This window comes from Chlamydotis macqueenii, chromosome 5 (genome assembly GCF_036417535.1).
Source record: "Chlamydotis macqueenii isolate bChlMac1 chromosome 5, bChlMac1.mat, whole genome shotgun sequence".
Lineage (NCBI taxonomy): Eukaryota > Metazoa > Chordata > Aves > Otidiformes > Otididae > Chlamydotis > Chlamydotis macqueenii.
The window spans coordinates 23,637,885-23,659,707 of NC_141560.1; the positions used below are offsets into that span (position 1 = coordinate 23,637,885).

The window sequence follows — 21,823 nt, forward strand, 5'->3', positions numbered from 1 at the left end:
GATCCATCTACATCAGCATTTCGGTTTGAATCAGGAGCATGCCTCCAAGGTGTACCTCCCAACTCTCTCCACTTCCTACACTTTGGTTCACATACTGAAATGCTCTCAGGGAATACAAATTGGATTCCTTTAAAATGAAATTAAAACAGAAGATACACCCCAACCCTTCAGGGGCATTCAGTCCTTAGGATTGGAACTATTCTGAATGAAAACCCCAGCACAGATATCAGGGTCTCAGAACCAACTTTTTGTTTTATAGGTATGCACTTATCAGGCCACAGTACTTGCCAGAACAGTCAAAGGGTCCCTGCTGTCAAGAGCTAACTATCCAGCTTTTCCTAAAATCCAACTTCCTCTCAAATGTGTACTTGAGAGAGAGAATAAAGTAGGGGTACAGAGGATTAAATATTTTTTCTTTTCTTCAGTACCAACAGAACTGCAAATTAATGTCTTTTGAAAGGGCAGAGACTCCTAAAAGAGGCTAAGAGATCACTCACGAGAAAGATAAAGGGGAAAATATAAAATCTGTATTGGGTGGATGAACTAATGAACCCTGAAAAGGATTCAGTTGTTTAATCCTGTCCTATTTCTTATTTGTAAAATGCATTAATAAAATCCAGGCTACAGTTGTCTTGCTAAAACATGTACTTCTTTAAATGACAATCTCTTCCTGTCTTTTGCCTCCCTTCCTTTAATCTTCTCCTTTAAAACATTACTCTAATTAGACTTTATTTTCGTGTCACTGATACTCTTGCTTTACAGCTTCTCTTCACCTAGTTGTGTTTCTTTTTCTACTGCGGAAAGTGTAGTCAGTGCATGGATGAATGAACAGGAATATCAGGCTTGTTTTGATGTACACTACAAATCTGGCAACAAAGTATTTCTTTGCACGCAAAGAAAGTGGGCAGAGGAAAAAAAATCCCATGTCTAAGAATTAATCAAAACTTAGGGACTGAGGTATCCTAGTTCTGTGTCAAGACAGAAGACTTGGTTTTAACTCTTCTGAGAATTGCTGACTTCAACACAAACTTAGGATTTCCTAATTTAAATTCTTCTATCTCACTGTAAAGTGCCTCAAATTTGATGGATTTTAACACAATCTGAAAGAAAACCATGCCAGTTGCTTCCTCTTCCTGAACTAGCTTTCCTATCTTACCTGCTCTTGATCCAAAATGACTCCTATTTAACTACCAAAAAGTTTTATTTAGATACAGAGAAGGCTCTCAGCAAGAATAGAAAAGCAAGAAAAAAACAGTGACTAAGTACAACAAAGGGTGAAGGCATGTGAGATAACAGAAGGGAGGCAGTCATGGAAAACTGTACTTTAGGCATAGAAATGCATCCATATGTTAGCAGAAGGTGTATAGTCTGACTAAGAACTGCAGTGCGATGACCATCTTAATGAATCAAGCATCAAGGAACTGGCAAGCAGTACAGCCTATGAAAAAAGCCCACCTCCTTACTGTGTACTTGAGGGAGGGGGAAACGGGCAAAACTAATGCAAACAAATCATAAATGGCTCAATGGCTTTGGCTGAACTAAACCATGACAGCTGAATTGCAGAGAGCAGCCCCAGGGCTAGCTGGTATTTGCCATCATCCAGTTCTCAGGAGCTTTGTCTCAGATACCTGTGCCAAGCCACTGTTCAGAGTCTTACTGCCCGGTAGGAGAAAATCTGGCAGGATTGGAATAGTACAAACAGTGAGAGATCATCCTTAATGATTTGGATTATTTCAGTCCCAAATCTTAGCCAACCTTAGCTCCAAGTTAATTCCCTCCATTTCTCTCTAACCTTTCTCTTCACAAGAAGGCATAAAACTCACATCGCAGGTGACTGAGATGCAATTGGATGCTACAAAAACCAAAATGTCAGTGCTTGAATTGTAAGTTTGTTGCTTTTCTGTTTTTCTTCCACTTCCTTGTCTTTCATTTGAAGTTGCAACAATACAGCTTTGGAATCTTTCAGTCCCATTGGGCTAGTTTCATTTACTTTCAATTTAACTGAAGACTGTTCTAAGGAAAGCCAATATTCTCTTTCTTTGCTCATTTAATGAGTATCCCACTTTTATTTGTACTTTTCATTGAGCAAGTAATTATGAGTCTAATGTATAATCCCTCTACAGGTAATAAGACTCAGAGAGGAGTATGGAAATGCCATTCAGAATGCAGCCCTACTGCCCAACGATTGCACGATGTGTGATGATGAGGAAGATACTTTAGCTAGTTTATAAAACTTCCAAATATTAGGCTGCAGCACTGTGCAGAAAATCAAGTACACATGAAATTGTTCATATTACAGACAACATAGTGTGCCCAAACACGCATATGCTACAAATATGATGCTTTTTAAATGCTACAAATAACTGTGTTTCCAGAATTGAAGTGATCCTATGCATAAAATACAGAATTCCTTTGCTATTGTACTACACAAGTTCGATACGGATTGCAGTTTCAACAGTCTCCAGCTGAAAGACGCTGGATTAGCCTTGGTTAACCGAACCACAAAAGTTTTAACAGAGCTGAAACTCTGCTGAACACCCGGTTGGTCTTGCACTCAGTACAAGAAACACTGGTGCAAGTTTGGTCTCTGAAAGACAACAAATTATTCATTTCAAAAGCTCCTGTTTGGTTTTGTTTTAAACCATTAATTGCCCAGAAAACAGAACTAATAAGGATTGGTTTCCTGTAGTTATTGGCTCATTGAAGCTTTTCCTAAATCTGAGGCATTTGTAATGCCTCTTTATGATATGGATATTCTGGTATTTAACATGAATTGTGACCAAGCCACAGTCCTTTCCTCTGGGAGGGCTGGAACACTGCCCTCCTTGCTTGGTTATTTTCCCTGTCCATGTAGAATCTTTATTTTTCTCGACTTCTGCCCCTTTTTTAAATTCGACTTAAAAAGGGGTTTAAAAGAAACTGGAAAAAATAAGGAAGACATATGTCCACACACACAGTATGATCCCACAAGCCTTATTTTCACAAAGATAGGCTGAAAACTTCATCATCTATGAATTTCTACAACCAGAAATTGAAATACCTGTATGGAAAGGAAAAAGTGTCTGGAATATAAAGGTTCCTTTTCCTTTGGAGTACAACTGCATATACTCAATACTAGCCCAGAACAAAAGATTAATGCTGATTCTACAAAACCATACATCTTCTAATGGAAACACAGGAATATCTTTAGCCAAGACAGAAGCAGAGGGTACTGAGGTAGTCTCTGAGTGTGATTTATTTTCCCTTTAAAAAAAAAAATCTTTAAAGCAATGAGCTGAATATTTTGTTTCTTTATACCAGTGACTTACTACAACAAGTAATATAAGAAAAAAAAATATTCATGGTGTTTCTACTGACTGTAGTTGGCTGCCAACTGGATCAGAGGCATTTTACTACAAAATAATTGATGAAAGGAGCAGAAGAAAGATGCTCACTCTGGGCCTCTCCTAGCCACACTAACCAATGGATAGTAGAGCTAGAATCTAACTCACCACATCTGTCATGGAGTTCTTTGAAAGCAATTATTTAACAGGAAAAAAAGGATAATTGTTAAGAGGTACTCTTTTGCATATACACCAAAACACTGACAAAGTGTCACACTGACTATGTGGTAGAGAGCAACACTGGATAGATCACTCACATTAAAAACTTCCTTGTTCACTTTCTAAGTGAATGGAAGAGAAGAAATTACCCCCTTGCAGTAATTTATTAGTGTAACATTGTATAAACAATTAGGATATTTCTCATAATTTGAGGTTAAGTGGCTTACGGGCAACTCCTACACTACTAGCAAATTGCCTGATGTTTATTACAGAATTCTTCTTTCTGTCCCAGGTCAGATACGTACAATCTAAAAAGGAATAACTGGAAGTTGCTTACCCTTAATACCAGAAACCAATAAGATCATCATCGCTAGATCTTAGACAACAAGTGGTTAACATTGGAATGTGGTTAACACTGGGATTCTTTCCTTGTGCTCCTCCTGCCTTTGGCAACCGTCCACATCACCAATCCTCAGCTATCTTATGCACTGTCAGCATCACATACATCAGTCTTTTTACTGGGAGTGAGTTCAGCCTTTTAGCATGGTGACATAGAGTATCACGAGGTTGTGATTTGCCAGTGGTGGGATAAAGCATGGGACAGTGACTCAAGAGCTAGTTGTTCGCTATTCCTAGTGGATTTAGGGTGATGAATTCCAAAGAGATACTGAATTGTTCCACTGCATTTTGACCCAAATTCAACTAAGAGTTGACTGTTTTGGGTAGATTGTGTGCCAACCTTTCTATTTGCAAACCTAAAAGAGAGAGTGAAATTCAGATGATGAAAAATTATGAGGCAAACATAAGGTCTGTTCAAATACTTGCAATTTAATCTTCCACATTCCTTACACTTCAACTCTATTTCTATACAAACAATATCTTGGGTGGCTGGAGTCACCTCTCCTTTTCATAGGGTCTGTTCAAAGCTTTTCTTCCTTAAATAGTCAGAAAGTATCACAAGTAGCAAAACCAAGTTTGTCATTGAATCAGTTTGTAACTCTCTGCAGAACCAGGATTCACTTAGAGACCTCTGAAATAGAAGGAACTATGTGCATCATACCACACAGCTGGCATGCTTGTTCTTCCAGCGTAAAGGACCATGGCTTTGTTTGCAACAGACAGAATATGCACCATCAGGCTGGTCAATTTATTGTTGAGACGAAGCAATAAAGATTAATATAGCAATCAGTTGTTATTAAACATTACTTTGTAGCAACAGATAAGCTGAAAGAGAAAAACAGAGAAAAACTATGTACCTGTTGGGTAGTGTTCATTCACTGGCCAGCTGTCAACTTGAAGTGTGGCATTGCCACCATTCCTGGTAAAGCGTACCACGTGGTATTTGCCATCATTTACAGGTGTGCTTTCCTCTTTAATAGAGATGTCCACTGTGCCAATATTGAAGACTACACCAATCTTGCCTTGCTCCTAAAATAAAGGAAAAAAGAAACAAATGCTTGTAAATTGCTGCCTATTAGGAGAATGTTCTTGGCCTATAAATCTCCAATGGGTCATTGTCCCAGTAGATGGCACTGCCAAATACACAGAAGCATAGTTTTGAGCCTTGTCAGGACACATTTCATTGGCTCTGCTTCAATATAAGAAGTCTTTCACACTCTTTGCAGTATTCACCTGAGCATAACGACTCATTTATTCCCTTAAAACATGATAGAAGGCAGATGAGAATTCAGGCCATGAAAACCAGGAGATGTCGATAAATAGCTATTTGAGCAACATCTCCTCTGATTATTAGTAGTCAATTGTTCAACTGTCATCTGAAATGCAGCCACAGGCAGGCTGTATTCCAATAACTGTTTTGTTCTGTTATTCTGCTTGTGAAACAAACAGCCCCCACCCCAAAACAAATAACCATGGGATCCAGCAGGGAGAATGCAGTTACAAGATGGATGAAATCAGAAGGGAGCAAAAATGTAATTAGCTGACTTTGACTTTAACCACCTGAGGGAAGCCAGTTGCTCTCAAACCAAAAGGAAAACCTTCCAGACTTTCAAGAGACAGGAGTGGCCACAGGCTTTTACTTCTCTACATCACATGCCAAGCAGTACCTTTCCAATAAAGCAGTTCTCCATATTGTTTTCCCAAAACTCTCCTCCAGTCACTGAATGAAAGGGAAGAGCAGGCAAAGCCTGGTACTAGCCATAACACTTTCTCCTGCAGCTCCCCTCATACAGTTCCAAGTAACGACCGTATTCAATTACTTTAGGTTGTAAAATACATACACAGAGTATATTCAGATTAGACATCCACATTTAATATTACAGACTTAAACAGTGCCAGCAGTTCCCATCACTATACAATATGCAATTAACAGGAATGCATCTTCAAGTCCTCAACAAGGAGAGGCACAGTACACTTGTGTCAATGTTTGTGAAGGCATATTAGGTGTATCGCATGGATTTAAATCTGGTACAGATGGGCAGAAGTAGAATGTATCACATCGGAAGCCAATACATTTGCTAGCTATCCATAGTATAAAATTAGCAATAGCTTTGTTAACTGTCTCAATAGAAAAAAATCAAGGAAGAAACAACAGACGGCCATCTCGTTTCCAAATATAGCTTATTTGAAACAAAACGGAGGTATACTAAAGAGGCAAGAGACTATTTTGTTACTGTTATTACCTTAGGTATCTGCCTGTTAGGCAGAGGATTCCATCCTTCATGGCTGTTATCCTGACTGACTTCACTACATTAATGTTAGCAAATCTCAGCAATTAGAAAGAAATCTCTCCTCTTCCTCTCGTGGATTTACTCCTGTCTCCAGGTATCAACAGACTTTTTTCCTTAAAACCCCATGTCTTTAAATTTCTCACAGAGGCCTTTCCTGATTTCTGTTTTACTTTACATTTCAAAGTTTACTCACACCAAAATTTCCTTATATCTTCAACATTCTTCATTTTTTGGGACTTGTTTTTCCCTAACAACATCCCTCCTAGTCCTCAGACTACAACAGTGTTATTAGGAAAAGAAAACAAACAGTCCTGTAGCCGAAGAGGTCATTAAAAAAATCTGGATTGTTCTTCAACTACCTGAAGTTTATAATGGTAATAGTAAGCACAGTGTTTTTTCTCTCATTATAATGATAAATTTTAGACTCTGCTAAACGTGTGCTGGATAGCAACAGTCTCACGTACATTCATACTACTATGCTTTGGATGGACTTCCCTTCAAGATACCAATAATCTTTTTTCACTGGAACATGGGGCAAGTGGATTGCTGCTCCCAGAAGATGCATGAACTCAGATACTATTTAAAAACAATCAACCTTTCTTCTCTTATGCTACCCCAAAAACAAGAGAGCTTTCAGTGAAGAGAGATTTATTTCAGATAAAATCATTGCTGGCACAGCTTTATCACTTCTTTGACTTAGGAAGTAAGTCATGTCCCAACACTGTTGGCAACCATATTATTATCTTTATCTGCATAGCAATTATTGAAGAATAAGAGATTAATTTTTGCTCAAAGACTCAAAGAATGTCTACTGACCAGGTAACCTGGCTACTGACTTCATGTGGTTTTGCAAGGTGTTGCCTTATAATCAATCTCCCAGACCTCTCATACAGATTCTCAATTGCCATCAACAGATCAATACTCTTTTGCAAATTGTGGCTGCTCTGAGAAGAGTCTATGTTCATGAAGACATAACGTGAGCAGGCAAGATGAAGAGCTGTGCTTTGTCTAATGGAACAGATCATCATCACCACAGAATAGGAAGGGGTTAAGCGGTATTCAGTAGAGTGAAAGCTGCATACCTTCAAGCCCTACAGGCTTAAGAGGCAGAGAGAGAAACTTGCAAGTGGGGAAAGGGATGGTAGGAAGTTTAGCTAATGTCCCCTGCAGAAGGAGAAAATGTTTCTGATGTCTGCTTTGAGGAAAAGGAGATAGTGCCTTTCACCATTCCCTTTTCCCAGCTTGAAGGGCTAGTGATAGCCCATGGATAAGAGGGTAAACTGGGAAAGAGATAATATTCTGGAAGTGGAGAACTGCCAGCCACCAGCGGCCTTTAGTCGGCTGCAAAGAAGAGGGAAATGAGCAAACTGGTGCCCTCCCCATCCCAAGCAGATTGACACCTCTGACAGCCAAAGGAATATAGCCCTTTGAAAAGCAATGTAACACTTGGTTGCAACTGAAAAATGTAAAAAAAAAATTGTCTCAAAAAAAAAAAAAACCCACAAAAAAAACCCCCCACAAATCACAGGCCTGACTGAAGGACTACTCCAGCTTTTTCCAGTCTCCTCTTGGGAAGAGCTCCCTGTGACTCCTTAACACGAGTTTTGCAGAAGTGAAACTTTACACCAGATTTTGATACTCTTATTTGGACTGAGTAGGAGCTTGTCATGAAAATGGGTATGTTCCAGTCACCAAGATAAAACACAATATATACAAGACACTGAAACCAGGGCTATTGAAGCCAAACTGTACACACAGACTTCAAGATATAATTTATTCATGATATTTTATATCTCCAGGGCACCAGACACTACGAAAAAAACCAACAATTAGTTTATGCATTCATGGCAGAAAAAAAAAAGTGAAGCAAAACACAAAGAAAATCCTACAGTAAAGAACAGTGATCATCGACACGGGGCAAATCTAGGATTTATTTTTAAGATCTCTTCAATTCCAGTTTTCTACACTACAATACCTCATTAAAAGGAGCTTTTACCAAGATCTACCTTCCTTCTGAAAGACAAGCTTTACTGTTAAACTTCAACACTCCATGATGGACATGACCTTTCATTCTTTTCCCCATATATTCAGCTAGTAGATTTTCCTTCCATGTTACCAAACACAAGTATTAACTAGACCAGTAAGTATGTGACAAAGAAAGATTTACCTTTGAGACACTATCTATCTGATTTCATAGTTAGAGAAAAAAAAAATCCTAATCATACAGCAAGGGAAAAGCTGAATACAGAGCCACACAAAGTATGCAAGTTATAAGCTCTAAAAAGATTCAAGAGAATTTTAACAGAGGGCATGTATTTTTTTTGCTCTCTGCACTCGTATTCACTGGGCTGCCCTGAACACTTTCCATGAAAAGGTGATCATTAATTAATTTTTTTGAAACCTCTGAGTGACATCAAGTGCTGGCACTATTTCTTAGGAATCTGAGAACCATTTTATTTACAAATAATGAAGTGAACTCAGCATTCAATCTATATTTTATTTAATTCCTTCTTTATTTAAGGCTACTGTGCCAAAAATGATTTTAAAAGTTTCTCAAGAATTTATCTTTTGCTGATTTGTCCCATAAAATTGCTGCCCTCAAAAGCCACATTATTGTTTCCTCACTCAGAATCCTTCAGGAAATAAAATTCTGCCACGATGTCCCTAAGATTTCAGGCAAATAATTATGATCATAATGGAATGGTTGTAGACAAATTATAAGAACAAAAAAAAAAGTAAAGTACCAAAAAGAATGTACAAGGCCTCACCTTGACATCTTTCGTCTATACCATTTGTTTCCACAGGCATCTAGCAACAGTTTCTTGTTATATGCACTGTTACGAAAACATTTTGAACATTTTGAAATGACACAGGAACTAATCTACAGCCTGGATCAGGAGATCTGAAATCTATTGCTTGCTTTTAAACATGATTTCACTTGGGGCAACCTTTTATTTTACCTTTCTGTGAAACAGATTCTTCGTCTGTGACAGAAAGGTGATAGTCACCTATCTTTCCAAGTTCTACAAGCCCTGTAAATCCAGATATATTTTACTTGAACATGGATGATATCCTGACAATCCAAACCCTTTCAGCCCTGAGAGCAACTACAATCCAAGAGGAACAAGGTCCTATGGTTTTCTCAGCTTCTACTTTCAACTCCTCCAGAACTCATTCCTTTCCTCTGAAGCGACCTCATGAACATTTCTGAGGTCTGACATTTTTGCAGGTATGTTTTTTTCTTTCATTTCCCTCAACTCTAAGAGAACTAGAGCCTGTCTGCATACAAATTGTCAGGCCTTTGTTTTCTCTGTGCTGTGCCTTTACATTTTGAAGGCATCTATCTTTCTGTAGCAGACCAAATAGAGAGTCAGTAAAATGGAGGTGGCAGTGATTTTGTAAGATGTGCAGTTAGAGTGTGTTAGAGAGGACACATACATGAACAGCCACATGCACTATGTGCTCTGCAAAGGGCTTCACCTTTGTGTCTTTTTTTTCTTAACCTAAAATTCAAATAATCCAGACTGAAAGTATATAGCTGTTCCCTATGTGCAGATAGCATTTAACTTCAAAAACCAAGAGAGAGAACCCCAGGCAATAGGACAAATCCTACCCTCAGCTGCACCGATGTGAATCAATTCTAGCAATTGAAGAAACTCAATTCCTACTGATGTAAATGGAAGCAGAGTTTATCCCTGTAACTTTATTTGTTTTGTTTCTTTTTCTGAAACTAAATGTAAAAGAAAAGAAAAAAAAAGCATTTATAAAACATAACTGAAATCTGACTGGAATCCCAGGATAACTGTGTTTTCTCACACTCATTTTACTTCCTAATTTTTGAATAGTCACTACTGCGCATATTGCCTCCTCCTCCCGCCCGAGCTGGTTCCAACATGACAAGACATCAGCCCAAACCTGGCAGACAATATTCCTAGTTACTGCTTCCTAAAGATCATGGCAGATTTCTTCAAAGTGATACAAGCTCTTTCAGTAATACAACAAGCGATTTCGCACTGTAGGGAGGTTTTCTGAACTTTTTTTTTTTTCCACAAACGCCACATGCACACACTCCAACTCCGTTGCCCTCTAAATGGAGGAAAATTGGCTTTGTTTTCTTATCACCCCAAGCATTGCTCTTCCTGGAATGGCTTCCTTCTACTCAAGCTCCTCAGACTTGCAGTCTATATTTTTTAAAAGAGATTGAACTTTCATTTCTCCCTTTTTGGAATTTTTTTCCACTTTATTCTTTAGGTCTTTCTTTGCTTGATTTCCTTTGGGGTTTTTTTTGTTTGTTTGGGTTTTTTTGTTTGTTTGCTTGTCTGGTTGGATATTATTTTCACTTTGCCTTGAACTTGATGCTGGATGTTAGTCCAGCTGTCAGATCACTCGCCTCCTGTGGTTTAGGGGACTTTGCACAACAGTGCTAAATGTTGCGAGGTATCCAGGAGAACTGAAGGTATAGATGCATATTTTACGGAGAACATTCACTAATTACGACAACATCAAATCACTTTATGCAAACTTTCACTGTAAAAAGAAACTCAAAAAGTTCTTTAATGATTAGAAAGGTACTAAAAACCAGCTTAGAGGACCCTTCTGAGCTGCAACTAGAACTAAATACATGGCTGGACAGGCCTTTCCAATATAAGTATATAAATGGATTTAAGAAGGGTAAATTTCAGAACTTGTACTCAGCACAGAGTATAAGGCAGCTACTTCTACTCCCCTCTGGTCATATTCAATGCCATTTTTAATATCACTGGGAGGTAAGTCTGAAATCAGAATTCAATATATACAAAACTCTAGGGTTGGGTAAAGCTTACGAGATGAAATCTTCCTTTATCCAAATAATGATGGCAGGGAAGGCATGCTTAAGAATCAGTACTGCCATCCTAGCAAATATAACAATCAACAAAAGCAGCAAATGTTGTTAAAGAAAGGACAGGCACTGAAGCTCACTTGACTTGGAAGCTTTTAATTAGGGTTCCAACACTTTACAGTTATCTTGAAACAAGAAAAAAAAATGTTATTAAGGTGAATGGAAGTACCTAGGCCAGCTAATTTTGGACGATTTTTCAGGGCCACTATAAGAAGCAGTAGGTCATTTTTCGTTATGCACTGCTTGTTCCTGCCTCTTTAGGGTGCTGAACCAGACCTACTAAATGCCAGTTACAAACCTATTTATCAGAGAGAATGATACACACACGGGACAAAATAAATAGAAATTATTACCCTTCAGGGCTATGGTTTTTAAAAGAAGCAATTCTCACAGATACATAATTTATAAGGCTAGAAAGGATCACTGTTACAATTTAGCCTCCTCTAAAATTTTATATGAGACCATATATCGTGTCTGAATTGATTCTTTGTTGAACTATAGAATATATTTTAGAACAACACTTATTTGCGATTTGAACACTTACAGATGAGGAAAGGAGCCTCAGAGTTATTGCAGTTGCTTCGTTGATGAGATTGGCCCAGTGCTGAACATTGTCAAAAAGGCAAACGGAATGGCAAGAATTATAATGAAAAAGAACAGTGTACAAAAGTAAAACCTCTGTTATAAATGAATGGTGCACCTTTAACTTTAACCCTTGAACAGTACACAGATCTGTACAGGATGTCTCAAAAAGAAAAAGAGGAGATACAAAAGGTTCAAAGAAGTATCACACTTGAAATTGTATATATCAAATCATAAAAAATAGAGATGATTCAGCACTATTTTAAATGAACTCAATGAACTACAAATACGTAATAAAATCAGTTGGTAATAAAGTTTAAGCAAAGAAAGGACCTTTTGAAATAGTACATAACTGAAGTGTGCAACTCACTGACACAGGATGTTTCAGATGTCTAAGATAAATTCAAAAATAGACAAATTAATGGGAGGAAAGTCAATCAAGTGCCATTGAATACAACAATGTGAATACAACCTCCTGCTCAGCAGTTCATTAAAAGCAGATCACTACTGTTTCTTTTAACTTTTACTTTCTATAATGTAAAACCATCTAGCATCATATTTCCATAAATTACTTGTAAGATTGTGTAAGAGTCAAAATTTTTTTGAAGGTTCTCACAGATTCTTATTCATTTTTACAAAGTGGTGAAACACTGAAACTGGCAAAGATTAATGAGGATCTAATCTTTTTCACTAAAGGCTGAGAGCTGGGGCTGAGAAAGAGTTGGGGCTACTTCAGCCTGTAGAAGCGGAGGCTCCAGGAAGACCTTATAGCAACCTTCCAGTACCTAAAGGGGGCTCATAGGAAAGAAGGGGAGAAACTCTTCAGCAGGGCCTGTTGTGATAGGATGAGGGGTAATGGTTTCAAAATAGAGGGAGGCAGATTCAGGCTTGATATAAGGAAAAAAATTTTTTACAATGAGGGTGGTGGAACACCAGAACAGGTTGCCCAGAGAGGTGGTGGATGCCCCATCCCTGGAAACATTCAAGACCATGTTGGACGGGGCTCTGAGCAACCTGATTCAGTTGAAGATGTCCCTGGTCCTTGCAGGGGGTTCGGCTAGATGACCTTTAAAGGTCCCTTCCAAACCTAATGACTCTATGATTCTCAGGTTCAGAAAGGGTAGTCCAAATGAACATCTGCCACAGCCAGGCTGTTGTATTTAGTCCTGCCTCAGAGCAAGAAAATGCTACAGCAGATGACTTAACGTTCCAGCTTTATCTTTCTGTGACTGCAAACTCTCCCCCAAACTTTACAGAACATAAGGGAAACTTACTCAACTCTCCCAGTTTCTCACTTGAAAGCAGGTTTTCCAATCCTTCATTTAATCTTCCCCATGGCCACAAAACTCCTTCAGTTTACTAATATTTTTCTTCAAATGTAGAAACCAGAAATTCTTAACTTTAGTTTATAGAAATTACACAACCACATTGGTTTTTATGTTCAAAGACCACATAACATCTTTTGGCCACAATCTTACCATTGGGGCTCACAGTTGAGGCTTATTCACCACAATAAACAGTCTTATTCAGCAGTGCTCTCCAAGTGTCTCTTGTATTGAAAGACAGCCTCTACTCTGTTTTGAGAGACATTACATTATTTAGCTCAAGCAAAAAGTATACCAACTGCCTTGTTAAGAGCTTACCAAGCTTTCCAATCCGGCCTTCGTTTTTTGCCAGTTGACTGTATGTAGGACCCAGACTATTAGATAATACTTTTTTAATGGCCGGTACTGCAAGAAATTGTAGCACAGCAATACAGTGCTACTAAAGTACATCTTATTCTTTCCTATTTGTGATTTTTTTTTTACCAAACACCCTTGCAATATCACAGAAATAGTGAGTTACCACTGGGATGTGAAATTGTAGTACTCTTGCTTTATTTCTATTTTATATCCTTTCTCTCCCTTCATCTTTTCCTCTTTCAATCTTAGCCCTTTGTCTAATAATTTTTTTTTTTTTTAAAAAAACCAACCCTATCTTGAAGACAAGCAAAAAAAAAAAAAAAGGACAAAAAGCTCAATTCTCAATTTTTTGACAACTCTACCAGGGTCAAGAGTTATTAATTAATTAATTAATTACTACATCTCACATCTTTTGGCTGAAATAGAGCATGTATGAGGTACAGAAACTGCTTGGTTTTTTCAGTCCAGATACCCTGTACCTGATATAAGCTTTATGTACCACTGTAGGTTTTTAGGTAACATTAATACACAATATCAACAGAATTACAGTTAGGAGTTAATTTTGCACCAGAAGTTTCCATATTTCATGTAAAGTCATACTATCAGTACAGTTAGAGACCTTTCAAATTTTAAGTCATAGAGGTAATCAAGTCTAGTTAGAGTACATGGTTGAAAGACAGAAAAGATTTATTTTCTGCTTTTACTGCTGCTGTGTTGTACCTTGAACAAGCCACTTCTCTTTCTCACTTTCCGTTTTGTCTTTTTATACTATGAAGCCACAGGCTTATCAAATAGTATCTTTGTGTATTATCTAACACAGTGGAGCCCTGGTATCCAGTGGGGCCTCCAGATGTTGTTGCAGTACAAATAATTAATATCAAGCAGAGTATCCTGATCTATGGTATCATCATTACCATGACCAGGCTTGTACTAAACTCACCCTAAACCCATTTCTTCAAAATCTGGGGAACACTGTGGCACATCTAGTTGCTCTTACTTAAATCTGACACCTGCTGAGCAAAGCCTAGTAATCAGTGATATTCAGCAGTCTTAAAAGGGAGGCTTGCTTCTGTGCCATCCAGTGCCTAGGACTGTGCCTAATTAAATCTTTTCTTCCCATGACCTAGGAAAGCATCAGTTCACAGCCAGTCAATTACCAGGCAATAAAATGTTACAAGAAATACATGCAGGTGTGTTTAGGCCACACAGTATGTGGAAAACAATTGTGGAAAACCAGTTGTTACACAGCTGGTGAAGCTCCAGCCACGAGGCTGTTAATCCCTCTCATGTAGGGACAGCATAATGCAAGTAGAAACAGAAATTAGCAGCATGCTGAAAAGGGGCATTTACTAGGGAAACAGAACACAAAACCAATTAAGAAAGTGACACTTGTCCATTGGTTCACTAGCAAATACATTATTCAGGTGGCTAATTTGTTGCCCCAGCTTACAACACACATCACAAAAACCTGCCTATGTGATGGTTTGAACTCCAGCTACAACTAGGATTAAAGATTCTGATGGTGCCATTTGAAAATATTAATAGTATATCCTGGAAAGTTTTGTGATATGACACCTTTCAGACAGGATTCTGGACTAAGGCAGAAACAGGAAGCATTCTGAATGTTGATGTCGGCTTCTGTTTTTCTAAAGGACTGAGCGAGTGCATACTGTGTGATGCATTTTAAACTCAAAGCATCCCCAAAGCCACTGCACTCCTCCTGCATTACGGAATTTGGCTAATTAAAAGGAGGCCTTTACATTTCTGTTCTGAAGTGCTGCCATATAACCCGCTCTTTAGACAAAAATGCAGCCAACTGCTAAAGCATCAAGAAAGAAATGACTGCAGCAGCAAGTCAGATTTTAGTAGGGCACAAGAACAAGCAACTTGCTCAAAAGCAGAGATCTTCTAGGAAGAAATATCTCCATCCATCTCACAATGTCTCCCGCTGAGTTTTAATCCACTGGGGAACACTGCTAACAATTCATGCTGACAGAAGCTAAAGTGGCAGTTACACAAGATACGGCATCAAAGATCTGATACTTCCAGGTAGCGTGGAATAAACTACATATCTTAACTACTAGGCTTCCTTATCAAGAGCATTGGTACAATTTTGAGATGTCTGTGGGCTGAAGGTACAGCATATATCACTCTCTAATAGCAATCAGGGCTGTCTGTCTCAACCCATAACCCACAGAAAAGTGAGCACTTGTCAAAAAGACGTCATTAAAAAAGGACACTGCTATCTGACAGGGAAGGTGATCACAAATATCAACTTGCCACCATGCAATTAACCTTAGCACAGTAGATAGAGAAGTGCAAGGGCAGAAGAGGCTTTGGACAAAATTAATCCATTTAAATTTGTTTTTGCCTAGAGTGTATTTGTTTGTAAAATCTCTTCTACTCTTAATCATAAACAGTATTTTAGAGTTTCAGAGAGTTCCAAAACCACATTCTCAAAGGTATTACATGACTAAGCACTATATATTACTAGATTTTCCCTTTTCAGTGAGATTTTTTTATAGAATTTTAACAGAATTTAATGCATACAGGGTCTATGTTCTATGTTCCTTTTGAAATCTATGAAATAGATTTCATAAACTGTATACAATATCAACAGCATATTGTAAGGAAAGTAGTGAGTCTTCCAATAGGCCTCTCCAATCAGAAAAGATAATGAGGAAAATATGAGTATATGTAAACACAAACAGTGCCTGGATTCAATAACAGCTTATTTCTAGCTTTTCAAAGCTTGCTTTTTTTTTAAACTGTATTTTTTTTTTTAAAGCAAGGTTAATGTAGTTTTTGAGACATGGCTGGATTCCAGTAGAAGGCTTTCCAATCCTGAATCAGAGAGGTTACCTAAGATTTTGAATGAGAGTAAAAAATACAGCTTACAATATAGATTAACACTAGCAGTACATGACAATTACAGTATAGGAAACTTTCTAATGAAAATACCCCAATTAACCAAAATAATTTACTTCTGTGCAGATTTTAATAACTTTATATCACAGAGCACTATTTGATTGGGAACAGTGGAATATTAAACAGTGATGGAAAAAGAGAAGCACATAGTGCTTTTGAGCACACAGCTCACAAAGGAGGCCACCAGTACCATTTTCATGCTGGGAAACCAGTGACAAAGAGCAATAACTTGCCAAAATCTTGCAGAAACCAGAAGTTGCTACAGGAATGGAGCAAATAATTGAAAAGTCCTTTAATTCTTCGTTCAGTACCTTGTCATTTGCACTACCTTGACTTAGCTGCAAAAGAACACTTCAAACATTCATGTTTTACGGATGCATAAGATGCAATAACTACTAAATAAATTCATGTAGAATCCTCCCATTCTCCTTGATAGCTTTTATATCTAGCTCAATGCATGATTTTCCAAGATCCGCTGTCGGGAGACCTCTAGTATTTTGTGGTACCCATTTCTAGATCCTTCAACCTGAGTACCTCTACCCCTCGTTGCACCTGGCTCCTCCAATTCTGAAGGCATTTTTATGTTCAGCTTCACCAAAAGTCAAAAGGCTGCATCTGAACCCTGATGGAAACAGCACCTTAAATTAAGGCTGAATTTTCTTACAGAGAAAGAATGAGAATTTTACTGAATCAAGATGAGCCAAAGTTATGACTTGGCTCTTTGCATATTTGTTTTGTGTTGTGGAATTTGCTTACTCTAAAGCTGCTTGGCAAAGTGGTATCAGCCAGAGACCCTTGCCAAGTTTGTATTACGTTACTTAGATCACAACTCCTAATGTCAAATTGAAACAATTATTGGGAATGGATGTCATACAGAAAGCTGAAGTACATCCAGGACAATTTTTTGGCAGAGTAGGTGTGGAAAGGAGTAGAGGGTAAGGAGAAGATTAGCATAACAATTTCAGCTTCTGTATCTCTTTTTCTGATATGTTCTCCTCTGCACCTTTGTTGTAGTTTAGCCCCGCTCAGGACCAAGCCTCTCACTCACTCCCCCCACCCTCTGAGGGAATGGGGGAGAGATAACATAACAAAAAGGCTCAAGGTTGGAGATAAGGACAGGAAGAGATCATTCAAGTTGCCATTTTGGGCAAAACAGACTCGATTTGGGGAAAACTGTTTCAATTTATTAATAATAAAATAAAAGCAGGATAATGAGAGAGAAAAAAAAACAAACTTCCCCCCACCACTCCCCTCTTCCCAGGCTTAACTTCATTTCAGATTATCTCCACCTCCTTCCCTCCCGAGCGGCACAGGGAGGAATAGGGAATGGGAGTTGCGGTCAGTTCATCACATGTTGTTTTCTGTGGCTCTTTCCTCAGAGTAGAACTCCTTATATTCCTCCCCTGCTCCAGTGTGGGCTCCCTCCCATGGGCTACAGTCCTTCATGAACTGCTCCAGAATGAGCTCCTTTTCCACAGAGTGGCAGTCCCTCAGGAACGGGCTGCCCCAGTGTGGGCCCTCCACAGGCCACAGCCTCCTTCAGGCATCCACCTGCCCCAGTGTGGGGTCCTCCAGGGGCTGCAGGTGGATCTCTGCTCTTCTGTGGGCCTCCATGGGCTGAAAGGGGACAGCCACCCTCACCATGGGCTGCACCACGGGCTGCAGGGGAATCTCTGCCATGAGCAACGTTACTCTTCTCCCTCCTTCTGAACTGACCTTGGCATCTGCAGCCCTTCCTCTCACAAAAAAATTCCCAGTCAGGCTTAGGCAGATGCCTCTCAGGTTCTCTTCACATCTCCTCTCTTCAATTCCCTCAGCCGGGCTGGGCTGAGTTGGGTCCAGACAGCTGCCCAGTGGGAAGCCAGAGGGTGAAGGCCGCAAGGCCCACAAGGCTCACATCTCCCCCTTTCTGCCCACACTACTTCTTTTCCTTTTTTTCATTTTCCCCTTCTTAAATATGTTATCACAGAGCATTATAACTGTTGCCAACTGGCTTGGCCCTGGCCAGCGACAAGCTCACCTTAGACCCAGCCAGGTCCACCAAACAAAGGGGAAACGTCTAACAACTTCTTGCAGAAGCTACCATTGTAGCCCTCCTCACTACACTAAACCAGCACAACCTTCTAGGAAAAATAAATATGAGCTGTGAAAGGACAACCAATATATCAAAAGAAACTGCTTTCTTAGGACTGTATTGAGAGCCTAATCCTATCGCAATACCAGCCGCCCTTAGATGATGAGGGTCGTCTAGATTCTCTAACACTTGAAAACCAGTGGGACAAAAACAGAAGCTAATTAAGCATGAGGACACACTCCTTGACTCAGCTTCCCTCATCATACAGCCACTCACTCATCCACATTAGCTTCTATGGGAAGAAGATTGTTTCATCAGGCATTCAGGAAGAGACAAAGGACCACCTTTACAGACAATCCTCTATTCATAAAATGTTGTAGCTACCATTAGGAGTACTGGGGCAAAGGCAGCTCAGGGCATGGGAGGTAAGACCAGTACAGAAACAACCCTACAATGTCTATTCCTTGATCAGGGCAGAGTTTTTGTGAGTAAACTGAAATAGCCAATGAAATTTAGAGCTATAGGACTGTTGTGACTTAGACTAGACTGTTTGTGCTTACATATTGCAAGGAAAAATTTTCTTGCCTCTGTCCAGCACTCCGTGATTTGTCAACACTCAGTAAATATTACCCAAGTACAAGAACAGAGTTCCTCTCCTCATTCATTATTTTGTCAGCATGCTGTTGAAATTAATAGGTCAAACTCCAACATTTGTATTCAAGAGAATACCCTACAGAGGACCCAGATCTGAAAAAGGATACTGTATGTTCAGAACAAAATATCATAGCTTTTAGAAACCAAATTTTAAAGAAGTGCCTTTTGTTTAGGGAAATAACAGTAAGATGTGCCTTATGTCATCTTTTTGCAATGATATGACTATAGCCCCAACTCCCCAGCTTTTCTCCTTTCAGTCTACCCACCTGACTAGCTGACTGGGAGAGTCAATTAAATTGTAACGGGTTGATTGTGTGAAATAGAAACTGAAGGAGAGACAAGGGTGCCTGTGGCCAGTTATTATAGTTGTTGTCTGTGGCTGTTGTTCATGCACTATTGGCAGCATACGGCACAGGAGTTTGGGCTTGGAAGACAGATACAGCAGACTACTGATAAAAGGAATTAAAGCCAAAGCAGTATGGTGGCTAGCAAGCCAGTCTTGACAGGTTAAACTGTTGACCACCTCCCTAATTTCTGCATCTCTACACCTTACTCAGATCTCTAGGATACCACCTCCATTGCTACTGCTTGCCTTTTACCTCTGCCTGCAAAGAGGGAGCCAAAAAGGTTTGGCTGGAAAGGGGCTAAAGCCAGTAGCCATTCTGGCAGATGCATCCAGGCAGCACCTGGTCCATCGGTGAGGCTGGTTTGGGTGAAAGTCTTATAAAACGCCAGGAACACTATTTGTTCCTTGAAAACCTTGCCACAACCTGGATAACTAAGTGCTTTAGAAAATGGTCATTTCAGCACTTTGGTTGGTGGGATACACAGAAGCATGAAGTGATGGAGATCAGCAGCTGTCCCTAGAGTGTGATTTTCACTACAGTTTCAAGGGAGCATGGCATCCCAGGACGTAGAGAATAACAGGCTATCCTGTACATCACAGAGTCACCTGGCTACTGCTTCCACTGAAGCCAAGGTCTTAATCTTTTGCACTAGCTGTGACTTAGGTTCCTGTGGGGTTAAAAGTCTACTGCCATTTCTTTTTCTACTGAACAGTTTTAACACTAATCCTGGATAACCTTTCTTCTTACGTGGTTCTCCTTGTCATATCAGAGTTTGGACTTGTTTCTTCTGCCACTAGGTTCCTTGTTTCATTTCTCTTGCATCTTTCATCCTCTTCACTGAACACCCAAGCTACACTGTAACAGGAAGGGGCTTCTCTGAAGTCTGGTAAAATCCCTGAATGATATCACCAGACACTTTGTGATGTATTTTCTGAATATTTATATCAAAAGAGGAGAAAATGGTTTCAGCTGACCCTCTTGATAAGCAAATCCTAAACAGATCACTAAAAATTACCTGCTTTCTCAGCCTTACTGATGTACCTGCCTCTGTCCATGCACAATAGTGTAGAGATATTAACCACATCCTTTCAATGTCTCTGCTATAGCTATGCTATGGATAGACTATGGCCTTCAAAAACTTTTAAAACAGCAACTAACAGCCAGCTCAGTAGAAACGTTAATGCTGCCAGTTTAAAAATAAATACATCAGAAATTATATGGAAGTGAAAACAGAGTTATTTACCTCTTAGAGCACTGGCTTTCACAAAGAAATGCACCTGAGCATGATATATATCTCCAGGATCCAAAAGATTATTGTGCAAATTGGTGTACAATGCTACTGACAGAGCCTTGTCAGACTACAGTATAAAGCAACAAAACAAAGCAGATAGTATGTGTGGATGTGGGAGCACTTCAGCAAAAGAAAATAAGGAATGCTGGCATGAATTCCCTATGTGTGTAGCTATCTTGCATTCTAGATTTTCTCAGAGTACAGCAGGAAAAAGACCAGAAAAGTAGAAAATACAATGAAATAGGATGTGTCTGCTTTTTACAATGTTCCTCTCCATGGAATCTCACTGCTTCTCTGAATAAATATAATTATCCTCAAATTGCTTTGTACCTCATTACAGTATTAATAATTGAAATCTTTCCTTCAGAAAATAGATGCAGATTTTTAGAAATGAGTAATATGAAGAAGCTTATGCTGATCCACCAAACATCAGTCATGCGGTTGTACCACAGGAGAATGCAGTACATGACATAAGTGAAAAAAGCTCCAAGAAATTCAAGTAACACCACCCCTCATGCAGAGATAACCTATACTATAGCTTTAAGGCTGTATAAAACAAGCAGATTGTAGTTCTGTGTCACGATATCATTATGATCTTTTTTCACACTGGAACACAAGTTAGCCTGATTACAGTCTCCCTAAATAGATGGGTACAAATGACAGCCTGAATGCACAGCAAATTCCTACAAAAAAAAAAAAGCTCTGAAAGTTTCAGAAGAGCTTGCACAGCTTCTCACTATTGAGCCTCATACATTAACCAAGAACTGTCCCAGTGCATGAAAGAAGATCGTCAATGGAATGGCCAAAATACTTCAGGAAGCACAACAGTGGTTCAACATTTCAGTTTTGTTTTGAAATAAAAAGATTTCAAAGAAAATACATTATACTGGCTTTTAAATTTTTCAAATTTTCTGCAAAAAATGAAGAATTAATTAAAAAAAATACAGTGGTTTTCTTTAATTACCAATTTCATTAGAACATTTGAATTTCTAGACATATTGCTTATTTATCCATTTGGACTTTATTTTCATCCTCCCTTTTTCTTTGAAGAAAAAAAAGGAAGCAGAAAAGATGACAAAATGAGATAAAGCAGATATGTTCTTACAATTTATAAACCTAAATTTCAGATACTTATTTTATCTGAAGATACAATT

The 21,823-nt window shown here is 38.9% G+C and overlaps 1 protein-coding gene across 2 annotated transcripts in view; it reads right to left on the reverse strand.

Moving 5' to 3' along the window:
- The window catches only part of NRXN3 (neurexin 3), a 1,051,320-nt gene that overhangs the window by 134,257 nt on the left and 895,240 nt on the right, over positions 1-21,823 (reverse strand). For both annotated transcript variants that reach the window (XM_086748180.1, XM_086748181.1), the window contains one exon: positions 4,799-4,970. In XM_086748180.1, the coding sequence (XP_086604306.1) occupies positions 4,799-4,970 (172 nt within the window). The remainder of the gene's footprint in view (positions 1-4,798; positions 4,971-21,823) is intronic.